The 18,920-nt window shown below is 44.6% G+C and overlaps 1 protein-coding gene across 1 annotated transcript in view; it reads right to left on the bottom strand.

Moving 5' to 3' along the window:
• The window catches only part of FURIN (furin, paired basic amino acid cleaving enzyme), a 292,604-nt gene that overhangs the window by 80,983 nt on the left and 192,701 nt on the right, over positions 1-18,920 (bottom strand). Inside the window, exons 5-9 of the mRNA XM_069222641.1 lie at positions 14,428-14,556; positions 12,712-12,788; positions 5,198-5,286; positions 4,380-4,552; positions 1,010-1,222 (exon numbers count right to left, since the gene is read on the bottom strand). Of these exons, the coding sequence (XP_069078742.1) occupies positions 1,010-1,222; positions 4,380-4,552; positions 5,198-5,286; positions 12,712-12,788; positions 14,428-14,556 (681 nt within the window). The remainder of the gene's footprint in view (positions 1-1,009; positions 1,223-4,379; positions 4,553-5,197; positions 5,287-12,711; positions 12,789-14,427; positions 14,557-18,920) is intronic.

Below are 18,920 nucleotides of genomic sequence, written 5' to 3'. Positions count from 1 at the left end.
ATTATGCAATCGCTTTCCTTCCGCTGTTGTCATCTGCTGTGTAGTCATGTCAATTGACAAAGAACATAAGTGGTGTGACAATACAAGAAGGTAGCCATATTCCAGAACCTCTCTTCACCACACCGAGGGAAGTGAGGGATGTGGGGGTGGGAGGGGAGGGGTTGGAGCTGTAACTTCCAGCACTTCCTTCACCTAATCTGTGGGTCTCAGAGAAAGGTGATGTAACAGTTTTCTTGATGCCATTTTATTTCTCTGGGGTCTTCACAGAACATGCCAATGCTGCAGACTATCACGGTTGTCAGGTCTGCCCAGATGCAAGGGAAGAAGCGGCACGGCAGATACTTCGGAGTCACCTCTCAGTGCCTCCCTCTGCCTTTCACAGGCCGGTAGGAACTCTAGGAAAGTGGGAACAGGCCTACATGTGCCCTTGCTCACTGCAGCCATCACAAACACAGAAGCTTCTAAGCCGACCAAACAAACCCGCTTTCAGGAAGAGCATGCGCACAAAGCCGTTGGAGAAGAAATGGGAAGGAAGATAGGTAAGGGGTGTGCAGAAAGGAACAGAAGGTTATATACAACCTATAAATGTGGATGTGGAAGTATCAAAGAAGGAGTGTTTTTCTCCTCTGGGTTCTGGATGACAGATAATTCGATCTTCTCTCGCTATCTATGCGATCACTTGAAACTCTCAGGTAGAAACAACCCCATTATTGATGACACCTCAGAATAGTTTTATATGTAATTTGCATGGAAACACGGAATGCCTCCATTCTAATCCGTAGTGCTCCTCCTTTGAGACTAACAGCGGTACCTTGTACGTGTCATGCCTTGGAAGCGGAACATGGATCGCTGCAATGATCACATCAGTGGGTGGGGCTCGGGTGGTGTTGAGGGTTTCGCATGATCTTTGAAGTAGAATAAAAACATGATGGCTTCTTGCCATGGACAGCACTCAGATACGGTGTTCAGAAACATTAGATGAATAGAGCATTGGAAGGTTAACACTTACAATCTGCTTCTCGTTCTGGTTGCCACTGCTGTATGTGGTGGCCAGTGTGGAGGAGCAGGCTTCACTGTACCATGGCACGTTGCCGTACTGGGTGGTACTGCTGATTGACAGTGTGTAGATGCTATTGGTGTATCCATCGCAGTTGCAGCTGTCGTGTTCTCGGCCCCCGTTCCCAGAGGCCCACACAAAGATCGAGCCTAGGGACCCGCGGCCCTGCACAGGGAGGAAAGAAAAGTTAGGCAAATTACTAGATTTTGTAGCCGAGACTCAAGGTACAGGGCAGTTTTAGCTAAAATATATTTCTGGAGTAAGAAGTTTACATAAGATTAAAAACAAATGAGTAAATACAAGCGTGTTCGAGTGCCTTAGACTAGGAAGGGGAATAAGTAACTTAAGTGTCAGAGAATCAATGTACACGTATGTGTGTTTCCGTTTTTAATAAATTTGCCTTGCCCCTTTTTAGGTCTCTTACAAACAGTTTCTAGCTGTCTGAGTCAAAGAACTTTTGTGGACAATACCAATATTTAGGGTGGGCAAACACTTTGTTTTTCCGATCAGCACCTCATCGGGGTACAAGTTTTCTTGCTCTCTCCACCACGTGCTGCTTCTCCCCTCAAATTAGTGCTATATTCGCGCTTCGTGGTGCGCCCTCTTCAGTCCCAGTATGTTCACTGTTTCTCCCACCATTCTGCCCACTTTTGCTTTTAATTTATTTTCTGAATTCACACAAGCCTCGGGCTCCTGCGTTGCTCCCCTTGGTGAGACCAATATGTTCGCACTGGCAGTTTATGAAGTTCCAAGGACTATCTGAAACCTACAATGTCAAAACCAATAGGATGGGACTGTATATCTATATTCTCTGCAGATTTTCTACAACAGATTTGCCTTTGACAGAAGTTTGTTGGTCCTTTGGCAGGGGTGCGATTTGCGTTTTTGCCAAGAGAGGTAGTGTGCTTGCTGTATAAGTGTGATGCTGGTTTTGTGCCCTTGCTAGGAGTGTGGTCGTTGTTTGGAAAATGGGTAGGGCACTTGGTATATGTATGCGCACTTCCTAATGTGGAGCTCCTCTATGCAAGGGATTCACTGCATGGTTTCAACCCCAGTGAGAACGTTGTGGGGTAATAAACCTATTCATTGGGGCCATGTCAACCAAAAAGCCATAAGTGCCTATCCGAGTGAGATACCGTAGTGGGTTTATGTGCCTACTATAGAAATCAATTAGACAGCTGCAGGAAACAGGCTTAAATTCCCCGCAGATATACCAGCAGTTTAACGTGTCTGTCACAAAAATTCTGCACACACGCTGCAATCTTTATGTGACTGCTCCGAAGGTAATTAATCGAAAGGAATGTGTGAACGCCCTTCAGACCACAGCTCCCGCTGAGATCGCTCAGTGGGTTGTGCGCTTGCTCTAGAATCTGTGTTTAACCTGCAAGATGCAATCCCTGCAGTGTCTGCTAAACTCTGACTCTAAGGGCGATACGGGTCCCCCTGGTTTTAGTAATACCAATGACTGAAACACAATAACTGTTCAGGGCATGTGCCCTACAAAACTAGTGAGACATACAGGTAGTACGCCACAAAGCGCTTTAATGAGCCTGTTTCAAAGAGCTGCCGGTGCACCACAGATAACACACGTTTTCACTTACTGTAAAAGCTCATACAAGTAGCACTGACACACACTAGTAAAGGGGAAGAATTAAGGACAGGCTGCTGCCGCGGGAACATCCGTGGAGCTGACGCAGAGGCAGATATAGGTTTCCTTCAGCTTTTCATCCATCAACACAAAGGCTGATGCAGACACACTCATGTACACGTGAATACACAAAAGACGGAAATTAACATTACATCAGCAGGATCTCCAGCCATGACGCGCACTCAGGGCAACATGCAGCCCACGGCCAGGATCCGGCAGCCGTGCATCAGTGGTGTGAGACGATACCCCCATTTAATCTCGGAAGGCCATGCTTTGTTTCTGGTCTACACACAACAATGTTCCTAGCTCTGCAACCCACACAAGGGGCACAGCAAGCAGTAGCTGCATCGGAATCATGCAGTTCTGTGACAACCCTCCTCTCATTGTGTTGTAGCTTTAAAAAAACACCTTGGGTTCAATTCACGGCACCTTTCAAAGAGCCAGCCCCACTCATGCACGTTTTCTCTCTAGTTGGGTGGAAATTACCGACTTTTAGAAGACTGACCAAAATCCGCGAGGGCCGGTAAATCAAGGACATTGGGGAATTCTCATCATCGTCTACAGTTAAAGCAGAATGCCTACAGCATGGTGGAAAAGCGCACATTTCGTTTTTTTTCCTTTACAAGAATTTCTCACTGTGGCAAACCCCACATCCTACAGTACCTTGGAAAAGACCAGTACCCCAAGCCCCCCGAGACTAAATTTACAAATCTTTGCTGGACCTGGATCGCCATGTAGCATGCTTCGGAATACCCTCAAACCTAGACATATATGGGTGTCTGATGCACTTTGCATTGGCAACCCCTCCGGCATACCTCTCCCTTCCGCACTACCCCTGAACCCAACACCGCAGAGAATCTGCCACACTCCCACACTTTCTGCTGGCGGAGGGCAATTTATGATAGTAAAGTTCAGACAAGCTCGAGTCTCTGGAATTCGGAACCCGCAGACGCCTGTTTACACACCGAGATACATCAAAGGACGCAGGTAGGTCCCCAACCCTCAGTGAACGGGCCGCTTCACAACAGACTGCTGGGCAAGGGGGTGAAGGAAGAGGGCCCGGGACACCGCTCACACCCACATGCCTGCCCCTCGTCTAACTACTTCAGGCCGTACTTACCAGGGGCAGGGGTCGGTAGAGGCCCTGGAGGAAACTGGCAGACTGCAGCCAGATGCCCAGGCACAGCTTGGCAGTCGGCACTGGAGGATGGGCCACAGCAAGCGAGGAGTCACCACTCCCCGTTTTAAAAGCAGCAAAAAAAACAGACCAACCCTAGCGTGTGGGAAGTCAGCGCAGGATGTTCATTGGCAAGGAAATGGGTACTGTGACCTTCCCGCGCTAAAGCGTTCCAAACCCGTTCTGAGCAACACAGGAAATGCCAGGCCCAGCCGGCTACTTACTGCCGTGACGAGCATGGGAAGCGGCTGGCTCTGGGGTGGGGGAGGGTTGCAAGGGGCGAGTGTCAAGGCTTGTGCTTAGCAGAATGCTCTCTGGCTTAAAAGTGGGCTAAACCGATTTAATGAACAAGATATCACAGGCTGATGCCCCAGGGCCACCGACATCTCCGTTATGCGACGTGGTTAGGAAGCTCACATAGCCAAAGCCTTTCAAACAGTTCTACTTTTTGTGTCAAACTTTTACTATAACAGAGGACACCATTTGACCACCCTCACCTGGCTGACGCCCCTATAGAAAGCCTCTTCTGCCAACCGGGCTGGACCATCCACGGTCTTGCCATCATCCTCCGGCCCCCAGCTAGCACTGTAGATGTGGATGTGGTCAGGGTTGAGACCCAGAGATCTCGCCTCCACGGCGTCGGTTACCTCTCCATCCAGCATCCGCACACCTACAGCAGTAGGAGACATCGCATTAGACACAGGACAACTCTGGCCAGCTAGTTCAGGCTATGATGCTATAGGCCAGAATGAACGGCTCAAATCTACCTCCAAAGTGACGTTGGTAAAAGGGGAAAAGGATGAAGATAACCAGAGCATCACTAAGATTTAATCTCACAAATGTGAAATTTGAGCACGACCCGCTATAGCAATAAGAGGCCGGAGTTAAAAATAAATAAAATAAAACAAGCAGAGGAAGCACAACATCTCAAATGTTTCCTCAACTGATCTTGTTTTGCTGGAAACCCACATTCAGACCAACCCGTGGAAATCTTGTACAAATTCCCAAAGGCACAACTCACAACATTCTGTTCCCCATGCTGGCATCAGATAATCTAGGCGTACACTTGATCAACTGATCACTTCCTCAATAAGCAACTATGGCAAAGGACTAATCAGCAGCAACAACTGGGTTAGCCCAGATCTGCACCCACAGAGCAATGCCCAGTCACACAGCATGATAGCCAACACTTACATTCAGTTAACAAGCTGGTACCAAACGGGTGATGAACTGCAATGCCTATTAGCACAGAACTTTTCAAATTATTACCATTTTATATGTGTATATGTTGCGATATGCAATAATTGGTACAAACCTCCTATCTTTGCGTTATATGCCACTCCTACACCACAGATGCCATTATTCGCCACAGCTGCCACTTCGCCTGCACATCGAGTACCATGCCTTAAAAAAAAAAAAAATAATAATAATAATTTCATACATTTTGAAAAGTTTCCAACAAATTTCAACAATTTGCACCATTCAGGTAAAGGAAACTCTAGCAAAGAGGATGAAATGAGTACAGCCACAGCAAGGACTAGACCTACAGGGCTGAAGGGACCCGCACGCTCTGCATTTCAGTTCTGCAGGCTTTTCCAAAGCAAGGTCTCTGTGGAGTTGGTGGTTTGTTTTGGAGGGGTAACATAGGTCTAGATGTAATGCATTTTTTCTAATAAAAACTATGGGTTGCTGCACTGTTCCCAACAATGCAAGTTTTAAGCGTGTTTGAAGAGATCTTAAAAGTGTGAGAGATTTAAAAAAAAAACACTAAGCATGAACTCCCCCCTCCGACTAAAAGGCAAGCACTGTAGAAACATTGTCAGTCAAATCCATTCCCTACTACCTACATTAAGGCTCAGAGTATTAACTCGGAGTAGAAAATCTTAATCCCTTCCATCTGGTGCCTGGTCCATGTAAAATGTGCAGAAGGTCCAGTGCACATTATCACACCACTGAGCAGCAGACCATTTCAAAAAGTCTTATGAATCAAGGACAACACAGTGAAAACATCTCAGATCACAATCCATCATTTCTGTGCTGTTACACAAGTTGTGTCAATCAAGAACCTTAATGCGGTGCCAATATCCAAGCCGCCAGCCACGACACCAGCTCGCACAACTGTTGGCGCTCATTGCTCCTCTGTCTCCGATGCTAATTTTGGGAAGGAGAAGGCGACAGGGATGTGGTCAGACGGCAGACAAGAACACTGGCTCAGCCACCAGCACGACAATCTGAACAGTGAGAGGTCCTTTTTTTAAATGAATGAAACCAAACCACCTTCTGTGAAGTCAGGAGCATTAAGCTTCCATTCCAACAGGAGCCTGTACCGCTGCCAGGGTGCGCAGCACCGGCAGGCAAACAGTAGGCCCGCGGAAGCCTGGCGGGCTCACTGTCGGTAGAGGGACAGGCCTCTTCGGTCATGCTGCAAAAAAGTCTAGATCGGGAAGCGAACACCAAGCATTACTCGTTCTCCTCCTCACCTTCTCTTCAGGAGAGCGGGGAAGATTTACTCACCTTCATGCAAGCAGTGGCGAAATTTATCATGGAAAAGGAACAGTTTATTTCAACCACACGATTGATTGACTGACTGACTGACTGCTGTGAATGTGACGTCCACCGTTAGCGTGGGTAACCCTGGCGAGAGGTTGTTTGTTATAAGTGAAATAGATGATTTTTTGGGCGATTTCGATTTTATTTTTTTATATATACAGTGGAGCTCCGAAGGAAGAGTGTTCCAAAGAGAAGCACGGCGGCAGGAAATAGAGCCCTCCCCAGCCCAGAAACAAGGCGCAGTGAAATGTGCCTTACAGGCCGACGTCAGAGAACCGGAGGAAACATAAGACACACATGTGCATTGCAGTTAAGTGGAAGCACAGAAGGGAGTTGCCCAGTTGACAAAGTGCATGGAAAACACTCCCTTCTTGCCTGCAAGTCAGTGAAACATGCTAACGTGAGAGGAGGCTGTCCCGCTTGTCAACCACTACAGTGACGTCTGCGGCCACGTTTTGGACTATCAGTAATGTGTTGAGCAGATATTTAGGAAGGCTCAGATAAGGGGAGAGCCCAAAGTAAGACCAGAAGAGGTGGCAACTTGAGTCAGTATTCACACTCCTTTAGGATGCAGAGAACCAAGCATTTTCTGCTTCGGGGACGACAGGTATGCATAACAGCACTTGGCAATAACCAGCAGGGGCGGCCATGCTCCAGAGAAAGGAGGTACAGGGAGGAGCACCTCTGTACACCAACACCTCCCATTGGTGGCAGAGCAAACACAAGGGGAGGCACAGTGTTCCGGTGTCCAAGAAGTCTCGAACACGGCTGGGCACCGCATAGGTACAGTGACACAAAACGCAAAGATCGAGGCTCTCGGACCCTGTCACCATTCAATACTGGCCGAAAATAACAGATCTTGGGGAGTCCTTGGCCCTCCTATCTTCTTAAGCATTGACATTTTCGATAAGGGGTATAAAGGTTGGTAAGTGGAGGGCTCGATTTACATAAAGATGCTTGAAAACTCAGGGCAGATGCAGACCTCTCGTGCCCTCTGCGGGCCTACTGCTTCCATGTGGCATTGAACTATGCAGCCCTAATGGAACAAACTCCATTTAGGAAAACTCTTCGTCTGTCAGTCCCTAGGGCTTCGTGCACGTCTTTTTGGCAGTATAAGGTTGGCTATTCAGCTCTTCTCCAAACAAGGCTCCTATTCCTATGTTCAGTCAAAGCAGCAATGATTCCCCAGGGCCAAGGTTCAGCCCCAGTCTCAATTTGAGCCAGCGACCAAGCAAAGATCTTGTCCTGGTCAAAACATTGGTGCAGCAAGTCTCTTTGATGTTGAAAAGAGTTGAGTTTGTCTGACTTTGGGTGTCAGAAATCTTTTCCTACTTAGGCATAGGCCAGGTCCAGCTTTATCTGAAATTTCAGAGGCCCTTGCAATTTTAGGAAAAAGCCTTTTGACCTGGGACCTTGTCTCTGACTTGTATACTGTAGGGGTCACAGGAAAGGCCAATCAAATTGCGAAGCTCAGAAAGTGTAGCCAAGCCATACTGGTCAAGCCAGAGAGCTTGGGTTGTGAGGTGATGCCAGCAATAAAGGACATGTGGAGGTACAAGTTACACTCAGTTAAAGGGGTATTCGAGGCTCACAAAGGTAAGAACGAGGTCCCCCCCCCCACTCTGTACCTGATAACTGTAGCTTTAGGGTGCATACCTTCTCATTGAAATTAAAATATTTGTTACATTCTATAGCAAACCGGTCATATCATCAGGAACAGCCACCATAGAGAAACCGGCAGCGTACAAGATAGCCTACATGGTAAGCAATCACCAACCATACACATGGTGGCTCAAATGAATACCTTCCCATCCATGTTCAAAACAGTAAGCCAGGCAGACATATGCACATATATCCGACACAAGAGGATATTCAAGACTTCAGTTATGGGGACTGTACTAACTCTACAAGGAGGGTCCAGTAGCTGTCATTCCATCTGGAGGATGCATATGTCCACTTTAATCACTACTTTTACCACTAGCCAGCTGGTAAAAGGATTCACTAGCCACCCTCAATTTGTCTGGTAACACAAAGTGAATGCGTGTGTCCAGGATCGATGGCCCTATGCTCATTAGATGAAAAATCTGAGTTAAAGGGTGAAGCAGCTGCATTATGCTCCCAGAATGACGAGTCAATTAGAGGGAAAACAAATCAGTTCACGGAAAAACGCACATGTAAGGTGGGACTGCGTTCATAAGTCACTCAGATGACTTCGTTCCCAACACGGAGACATGGCACCTAGAGCCGCCCATCCCAATTTGTGATGAGGTTAAGTTGCTGAGCCATTTCCCAACAAGCGTGTCGTTCATGGTTGAGGTGAACGTTTGCACTGGCCTCCTCAGTACCCTACCTCATGCCTAGCAAACAACCAAGCAGGAGAATAATCTGATAAGAGTCCAGCAGAGGCCCTATGACAGTGGTCTGATGTATTATTCTGAAAGACCTCCATACATGCAGAAGATACAGGTCTTAGTATTCAGATAGAATTCGGACTGTGAAGAAAACAGAGCAATATCATGCATTATTCTGAACGAAGTACTGCTCAGCAGAAAGCTGGAAGGCAATTGATGCATCATTCTAATTGACACCCACCTATGGGGAGAACTAAGGAGTGATATCATACATTATTCTGATAGAATGCAAAGACTTTTTATTAATATAGCACTTTAGTGCATTTTATTTATTCCCATTGTGTATCTCATATGACAACTGAGGCACAGAGCGCTGCTGATCTTTAGAGGATCACATAATTATTCAAGAGGCTTTTAAACAAACCCAGGTCACATCCAATGGTTACATCACATCCCCAGGTTCCCTATTCAAAACAGTTCGAATGAGATTGTGATGCATTATTACAATACAGTCCATCAACGCAGGAAATCGCGTTTGCAATCCAATGCTTTAATCTGATCTCGAATACCTCTCCAAGGAGAAATGGCAGATGGACCCAGTGCACTATTGTATACACTTAAAATGTTATAATTCAGCATGAAAATTATATCGATAAAAGCTGCACCAAACGTTTCTGTAAACGAAGGCTTATGAACATTGACCACAAGGAAGGAGTGGTATTAACAGATTAATAATGCACACATGGTTAATAAATGGTTCTATTTTACCACTTTCACAACAACATTGTCAAGCCACCTTACAGAGATGTGGGGTAGAGAGTAGGTGTGACAGGTAACATGTTTTGTGTAGAGTCGGGTGTTTCAATAGCATTGCTCAGGTCTGAACTTAAGTTAGGCAGCATTCCAGACAGTGGAGCTTGGGCATGTTGGACTCCACACAGAAACCCCTGGAGGGATTCAGGGGTGATTTCTAGCTGACTCGAGGCGCTGGAGAATTTAGACATATAGCCAAGGGAGGGACATTAAAGTAACTCAGAGCTTGGCACAAGGTCTTGATTTATGCCTGCTCTTTCCTAGAGAGCTAGGACGAGCGATGAAAAAATATTTTACACTCCACCCAATAACTGAAGTACAGAAATAACCCAGGACCATACTTCATTAATACCATGCACATATCTCAGAATTAGGAAACTAGGGCAGCAAAATCGATTAAGTGTTTGCAATAGCTCAGTCTGAGGGTAAAGGAGTTTGCTCATTTTTATATAGAGTTGAACTCTGGGTTGATAGCATTTAAAATGTATGCTTTCATCTTCTCGCTTTAGGATTAAAGTCTGATATAGGCCTACAGACGTCAGCACTTGCATGTTTCCAGTGCTGCACACGACGCCACATTTTCATATTTTGGGACTAGTTCTCAGGCACGTATTCAAGAATCCCCAAATAATTCCATTTAATAACAATCAGACTATAATCACTAATAATTGTAGGCTTTGAGCAATAAAAGGACGCAGCTAGGGAAGGGCTGAGTTGATGTTATAGTGAAGAGGAGAAAGCACCACATTCCTGTCGACCTTTCATTAGACAGGATTAAATATGTATCAGGCTCTTCTCCAAAGCGCCCCCCCCCCACATTCCCCATCAATCACTTGCCCCTGACTCTGTAAACGATGGCCAAAGTCAACGACTGTAAACATTCAACACTGGTCAGTCATTAATCTTAAATGCTTCACCTAAGTAGCTCCCAACCTTTTGGCTGCTGTGGACACCCACTTTCATTACTGGACCCCCAGTGAATCATTATTGGAATCCGGGGACACCCTACTAAATCACTGTTGGAAGCCAGGACCCCGACCTAAACATGATTTGAACTGCAAAACAATACACATAAAATACAGAAACAAGCATTCGACAAAACACAAATGATAATACATTATTATATTTACTGTGCAAAGAAATACAAATAAAAAATATTTATAGGAAAGTTGGAGCTTTTCTAAATTCAATTGAAGCCATACATCGTTTATTCTATATTCTGTTTGATGCACCTGCACTGCTCCTACAAATCAATCTGAGGATACTAATTTAATTTTTAGCCTCCAATTTCAAATTTCTTGTCATTTACAATACGTTTTAAAAAACTTTCAATAAAAATTAAATAAAAAAAAACAAAATAATATACAAAACACTTACCTCCTTCGTTGCGCCGCTCCTCTCCTCCGATGCTGCAGGCAGGCACAGGCTCCCAGCCTGCCCTGCGGCCAATCCTGACGCTGCTCAGAGCAGCGTCAGTATCTGCTGATGGGCCCAGCCAGAGCGCTGTCAGGCAGATTGGGAGCCTGTGCAGGCTCTCTCCAGCCAGACAACTGTGTTGCTGGGCTGGAGAGAGCCTACTGCCCAGATGGCTGGCCAACACACATGCGTTCTGAAGAGGTGTGCTGTGCACTCCCCCTCACTCCTAGTCACCCCCGTGGCTCTGCCCCTTTATAAGGAAACCATAATAAACCCCGTTTATTATGGTTTCCTTGTAAAGGTTTGCAGCTGCCGCTGCTGATGGGGGAGGAGGGGGAAATGGAAGTTTCTCCGCCCAAATGGAGGAGCCGCCACTGAGTCCATGCAAAAAATATTTGGGACTGGGCGAGAGTGCAGTACTAAAACATCTACAAACACACTACTGCTGTTACTATCCTAAACATTTTGTACAATAAAACCTAAGCAAAGGCTAGTCAATGCACTGATGATTTGAAAGTTTCGTACAGAGAGATGCACTGAACTACACAAAATGTCAGGCGATTTCAGGACAAGGTTGTGTACAGGTGTTCTTTTGACAGACTAAGCCATCAAGATTTTTTTTTTACCTTCATGTGGAACCACGGGCCTTGGTTCCCAATTCCACAGAGAAGCACTGACAAAGTCAATCGGTCTCGTCTGACAACTGTTGACTCTGGCTATGATTTGTAGCCATGCTATGCAGCAGCGGGGCTGTTGTGCAGCACGGCTAAAATAATAAAAGTGCTATGATGTAGCAAGCCCTAATGTGTTATTTTTTTAAACAGTGTAGCACTTTTTCTTTTTTTTCCTTCAATTTTTAGTAGTCTTCTCCAGAAGCAAAACAGAGGAAGAGAGGAAGGAAGGTAGAGTGAGACGGACCAGAGTGAGGGGGGGGGGGGCAAGAGAGGGGTGCTAGGTCCAATCATTTGGACAACCGAGAGTGGGTAGGAAGGGCTGGGAGCTAGCGCATGACCAACAGAGGGTGGTTGAGAGTGGCAAGAAGAAACTACAAAGATAACGGCAAGTTGAGTGGAATGGTGGTGGCAGGCTGATGGACAATGGAGGGTGGGTGGTAAAGACGAAGGACAAACTGCTTGCTCCAGACCCTCCCAACTACCCTCCATTATCCATCTGAGTGACAATAGAGCATGGGTGGGAGGGGCTAGAGGCAATTAAAAGGATAACAGAGGGTGGCTGGGGGCAAGCTGACGGACAACAGACGATGGGCTGGAGGGGCTGGGATCAAACATACTAACAGTAAGGGCGTGGGAGAGGATGGGGGCAAGCAGTCAGACAACAAAGGGTTGGGGCTGTGGTAAGCACACAAACAATGAGGAACCTGGGAAGGAACACGAAAGGAGGAAAAGTACACAAATGAGACAGCTGAAAAACATTACACTCTGCTAGAGTGCTTAAACAAAAAGATAAAAGTAGCTCCTGAAAAAGTATGCAGTGGGAAGACAGTGATGAATCAATGCTCCAGGGAAGGGACAAACACAAATAGCAAGTAAGCCTACAGAAGCAGACGAATAAAACAAAATAAATTAGTGACCAAGAAGGCAACTAATGGTAAGCAATAGGCAGCCACTAAGCTCTCCAGCAGGGGTGCAAAAGGTATTACAGGAGACCTAAAAATGAGGAACGGTATTGAAGATCTTACCTGTTGTCATTCATTTGTGTATACCGGGGTTGGGGGTCCGAGTCCTGGTCGTTGACATCATAGCTGGCATCGGGATCCTGCATCAAGATGGGACGGGAGAACCAGAAAATAAAATTGTGTCATAAAGGACTCTAATCTGAATAGGAACATTACTAAATATGTACCTGCTCCAGTCCGTGTTCCTTATTGTATTATATAATAAACTAGAACTACAGAAATGTACACATCACTTTACCCGCATTAAATTGACAGTCCCAGACAGTTGAGCTGCAAAAAGTACTTACTGTACACAGTCTGCAAAAGCAGATCGAGTCACCAACAAATTTGATATTTAAATGTAAACATATAAAATAAAGAGCTTCTTGATCCCTATGTACAGACACCGTACTCAATACCTAGTCCGATTGGAGGAGGAGGAGGGGCTGAAAGCATTTTTTGTTTTATAGTATAATCAGGGTAGGAAATGTCAAGTTTCTCCAAAGCCACCCGTTCTAAATCGAACACATTTACTTATGTTCACAACTGCCCTGGCATCCACACTGACAAACAACAAACTCACATATTAGCTGCAATTAAGCTAATGCACGGGTAAACATCTTTTAATCTGAACAAAACTAGCAGGAAAAATACATGAGCTGCACAAAGTGAACCTGGACCTTCTTAAAAACATTAAATTGCTAGAAATAAATACAGAAACCTATTATTAGCAGCCATGGCGATTAGCTGTACTTAAGACTAGAACAGCATGAGGAACTGAAATGCTAACTACTCGAAGGCTGCTAGACAACATTTTCAAAACTGCTTACAACCTACAAGCAATGCAAAAAAAAAAAAAAAATAATAAAAAAAAAGAAAATCACCAAAAACAACTGTATGGACCTTCTGTGGTCTCCGAAACAGCCATGAACGTACCCCTTCCTGCCCACTGTAAGCCCAGTCGCCTCCTTGCAAAATAAAGATTGGCGCGAATAGCCTACCACATAGCAGAGACTTAGTTGCTTGGCTGAAAATGCTTGGAGAGAACCTGTACCTATTCCACTATGGTCCACATTAACAATTTTCAGTAAAAACTTCTGAACTGATGATTGTGGGGGGAAAAAAAGAAAAACCTTGTATTTAAACATCTAATTTATTGGTTTGTAAAACGATGAACAGATGCGGTTGTTGCCTTTCGAACTGTAGGGTGGTGCCATACCACTCTACGAAAATGACTAAATGGGTTTTGTAAAGCACCTGCCCAAAGACTAAGTTTCTCCCAATCTGGATAAAACATTGAACACAACTTCACAAAAAGAAAACTTTAAACCAATATATGAAAAGACATCATGGCCAGGGACAATGATTCTCTCATCACTGCTGATTTCAGTGAGAAGTGTCCGCTACGCAAAACGACTGAGCACAATGATGTGTGTTCTGCAGAACACTAGCTTTCAGTGACTAATTGCACTGTTACATAGCGATTCAAAGATGCAAACTACAAGTCCAAACCTGGAGCTTTTTGAAGGGGCCATCGGCTGAAGAATGTCAAAATACGTCTCCTAGCAATGGTGACCTCAAACAAAGGAACTTCATCGGAACACCTGCTACTGGTGATTGTAAAGCAGAACTAGGCAAAGAAAACTTTTTTCCCCCTCAACACTGGATGGGCCCTTTAACAAGCTGTACACTCCTTTGGATCAATGCTCACAACGATGATACTATACTGTGTGTACTCACATAGTTTCCTTCCAGGTCAGGATGGTTTTTCTCAATTCCGTCATCGAGGATGGATACAACGATGCCTTTGCCTGTATAGCCTTGTTCCCACGCTCCTTTTACGTTCAAGTCATGGTGGTTCCCTTCGCACTGAGAATGGAACAAAGACAGCAAGGTTCACCTTCTCATAGAAGAGAACAGTATCTTTTTGATAACCCACTTGACACAGTCAACTAGTATCTATTTTATCGCTCTTGCATAATGCAACCAGACGACCATGGCAGTCTTCAATGCAACCAGACGACCATGGCAGTCTTCAATGCGACCAGACGACCATGGCAGTCTTCAATACGACCAGACGACCATGGCAGTCTTCAATACGACCAGACGACCATGGCAGTCTTCAATCCGACCAGACGACCATGGCCGTCTTCAATGCGACCAGACGACCATGGCAGTCTTCAATGCGACCAGACGACCATGGCAGTCTTCAATGCGACCAGACGACCATGGCAGTCTTCAATGCAACTTCATGACCACTGCAGTCTTCAATCAGTGTTGAAAAAAACAATGTGCCACGCATGAAACGTATCACAGACCAGACTTCTTGGCAATCTCCTACTCACTGAAACTGCCATTTGTTGTTATAACGGAACTGATTAATACACATCCATGTATTTACCGTTATAATAAACGTTCTATAAGCAAAAGCTATTAATAAAAGCAATAAAAACGCCAATAAACGCACGAAAACAAATAGGGTTATCACTGAAAGATTTTCTTCGATCAGTAAATGTTCATTTGTATTTTATCTTCTCCAGTCACACTAGGATTTTGGCATCAAGCCCTCTGAAGATTCATCTGACACTGCTTTCTCCCAAAGATGAAGGGTACGGAGTATATTCTTTACATCACGAGTAAAGCGCGTGACCATCCTGATCTAGTGAAGACGTGAGCTGGTGAGTGAGTGGGCGGGGATTCCTTGTAAACGCCACGATGGCTGCAAAGGTGATGTCAATCAGTGGTAACTCGCAGATCAGTAAAATGAGAAGACAATTGCGTAAATGTTAACTGCGTGGCAATCACTGACAAATGACCCCGTTTCAAGGGCTGTTGTAGAAGGAAAGATAGTTTCAAAGGATTAGCCTTATTATATTGCAAGTGCAGGCTATAATTTTTGAACAGGCTGGAGAATATAGAGGTTGCTAAAAAAAAAAAAAGAAAAAAAAAAAAAAAAGCACAAAGCCCGCAATTTATATGCAAGCTTAAATGCATTACGAATAGGTATTTGGATAGTGCAAACCTAGCTGACAGCCAGTGAACCATGTATTTTGAGGCCTCGGGTGAAGTTGGAGGGGGTATGATTGAAGACTCCGTACAGACAATAGGGGTGGGGTGGAGTCCTTAATCACCCTAGAGACAAGGGTTTTTTGAAGAGCATTTCTAACAAACACTTTGGCCTCCTCCCTGACACGTAGGCCACCTTGCAAAGGATTAGTTTCAAAACAGGAAGACCGTCTAAGGGAAGTAGGTCGGGGCTGGGGGGATACATGACCCCAGTGACCCGTCTTGCATGGGTCTGGCATCGAAGCTCTCCACGCATGGAGTCCTGTAACCCGAGCCCCCAGAAATCCAAACAGCACTTGCGTGGTCCGACAAGAGGACAGAGAATCGTTTACTAATGTGTCTTGAAATCAGAGGAGTCCGTTTGAGTGCCCCGCCAGCCTGTGTTCATGTTTCGCCACGTCGATTTCAGGACAATATTCAGGGGGCCAAGACGAGGCATCAAAACAGGAAGCGACTGGTCAGTTTGCTGAGGACTACAATGTACTCTACGCATGCAGAGCGTGCTCGGCCTCACACAGGTGCAGGGAACCTAGGGAAACTGGGGTACAATTTGAAGTTAAGAATTTTCCAATTTTAACAATTACCAAAATTGTAATTTGTTGCTGTCAACTAACTCTGGCAGTAACACATACCTTTACCTGTATTAACTTTGCGCACAGTGACTTTAAAAAATAAATACATCCATAATTAAGTTGTACTGCTATTGTAAGATCTGCCCAATACAGATGTAGCTGCAAAATACAGTATCAAGCACCCACAGCAACCTCTTTTAATCTCCCCTCTTTCCTAAACCTTTGTACAACAATCCATCATTTATTACCTGTACAAATTTCCTTCTGTAACTCACATCACTGAAATATTAAAAAATAAACAGGAAAGATATGTGTTTAAATGTATTGTACTAAATGAATTGCAGTGATTGAGAAATGTGAGCTAGCAAAATAATTAGCTAAAAAAGATCACATCTGAAGAGCTAATGAAACGTCTTCTCCTCTCAGAATTATTGAGCACGAAAAAAAGAATTCGCCATCGAGCTTTTATATTTTCTTTCACGAGGTGAAAAATGTAAACCTTCACACAGCACAACCAACGAGGAAAGCTTTTTTTTTTTTTTAGAAGTGAGAACCCTTCAGAACCACAACAAACTCCGGGACCATATTTGTGGGGAGAGGAGTGGCAAGGAGGGCTGGAGGCTGAAAGGTGGAGGGGGTGGGAGAGAAATTACTTTTAAAAGACCCAACAAAGCCAGACCTTCAAGATTGCTTAAATATTTACCACATTCCCGTTCCACGGGGATAGCCTGGGGAAACCAATGATGCCTTAATTGCTGAAAAGGTAACGCAACAGAAGAAGCATCTGACGGCTCAATGGAATGTAGGCCTACCTGCCTGTTTAGCTACTTAAGAGAGTACATACAATACAGCAAACCACTCCCAAAACTGTGGGTCTGAGGCTTTAAGAGGTTGGAAACATTTTTCAAGACAGTCATAAACATTATTTTATTGTTATACCTTCACCCTTCCCTATAATCAACAAATCAAGTAATGGTACCTCACATCTACTGCTGTGTGGCGTGAAATGGAAATGTTTGTCCTCTTAGTAAATTCAGTTGAGACACTAGATTTGATTCTATTTTGATCACCTTTCCATACCATTAAGAAGTAACGCTTCCCTACTACAAAGCCATCTTAACATAAATGTGAATTGCGTCAAAATCATGAACACACACGCAGGCCACACACAGGAAAGGCAGACTGAGCAACTGTCTTCCCTATGGCTGTTCTGCATATTTGGTGGAATATACTCTGCTCAAACAGAAACTGTTCTGTGTAAGGTGAGTTTCTGCCAAGGCAGTGACTGAAAAAAATGGGTGCCTAATAATGCCAATCCGATTTTCTCCATATACTCTCTACTGCCGTAGAGGTGCGTCCAATAGAATACAAGTGTATAATGCGTCCAAGCCAAAGGTTACTAGGATCTCATGGACTAGGCTGAAGGTGAAATCCTCGATCAGATTCAACAAATTCTTAGTGTAGTTTAGGTATGACATTTTTAGGAGCTCTGTTCCAAAGAAGTGACCGAAGTGGGCTGTGTTAAAAAACTGATCTGATCCCTGATACAATCTTTCTTCATACTAGTATCTACTTACGTATCTTTGGTAAGATACAGGCATAGTGGGTTCTGGGCTGTTTGGCGATCAGGAAGCCAACCAGCATCAATGCCTTCATTTACTATATGGTTTATTTCACCATGTAGGGTATTTGTAGGGTGTGATCTCAATTTTCTATAATTGAGGTCATTCTGCTCATTGTCAGCTTGTTTACATTACAATATGTTCACTTAAAAAAAAAAATGTGTTTAAATGAGTCTCTCTATGCTTCTCTTTTTGCACTGAGCAGGTTGGTAAAAGAAAATGCCTGATTATTTTCCATGGAATTAGTCTTGAAGAACCATCTTTATAAATGGCTGCACGTCCAGGGGAACACAAAGTGATGGAATTTGGAGTTGGGATTTTTCTTTGGAAATCCATATCAGAAGCAGAGGTAACAGTAGGGGGTGCTGATCAAAGAAAACGTGAAGTCTGATGATTTTTCTGAAGAACTGATAGACCTTATTTCTTAACTGAAAAGGGACAGTCTCTTTGGGACAGGACAATCCCCCAATGCCTTGTTTAGAATCTTCCTCTCCATTTCACTGAGGCGCTGGCTGGCTCCTCCTTTTGCTGCAAGTCATGACTGGTGATTCTTGTACCCACACTACCTGAAAAGTATCCTTTCTTGGTTCTTGCATCTTCCTCGGCCTCTCCTCGGATCTCTGCCTACAAAATGAGGTCCTTGGTTTAACCCACTCCAAGTGGGAAAGGTGGTAGCCAATGTTTGGTCTGCTTCACTTGGCTACCAGAAGTACCAAGGGCATTCCCTCACTTCCACTTATTTCGCTTGAACTGAAGGTCCAGTTTTGAGGGGGCGGTCTCCAGTTGGTGTCGTGTTTTTTGTCAGCTTATGGCGACGGTTAGGTGTAACAATCTTCTTCCCAACACAGGTACGTGGTATCCTGAAAAAACTTTTAAAGATCTTTAAATTTGTTAACTTTGAGATGGTCAGAGACTGTTTACATTTGGACTTTTATGAACTGAACTAAGTTTTTTCTGGACATGGAAAATTAAA

This window comes from Pleurodeles waltl, chromosome 3_1 (genome assembly GCF_031143425.1).
Source record: "Pleurodeles waltl isolate 20211129_DDA chromosome 3_1, aPleWal1.hap1.20221129, whole genome shotgun sequence".
Classification (NCBI taxonomy): domain Eukaryota; kingdom Metazoa; phylum Chordata; class Amphibia; order Caudata; family Salamandridae; genus Pleurodeles; species Pleurodeles waltl.
Note: the sequence above shows the minus strand (reverse complement) of the source record. Positions and strands in the feature narration are given on the sequence as shown.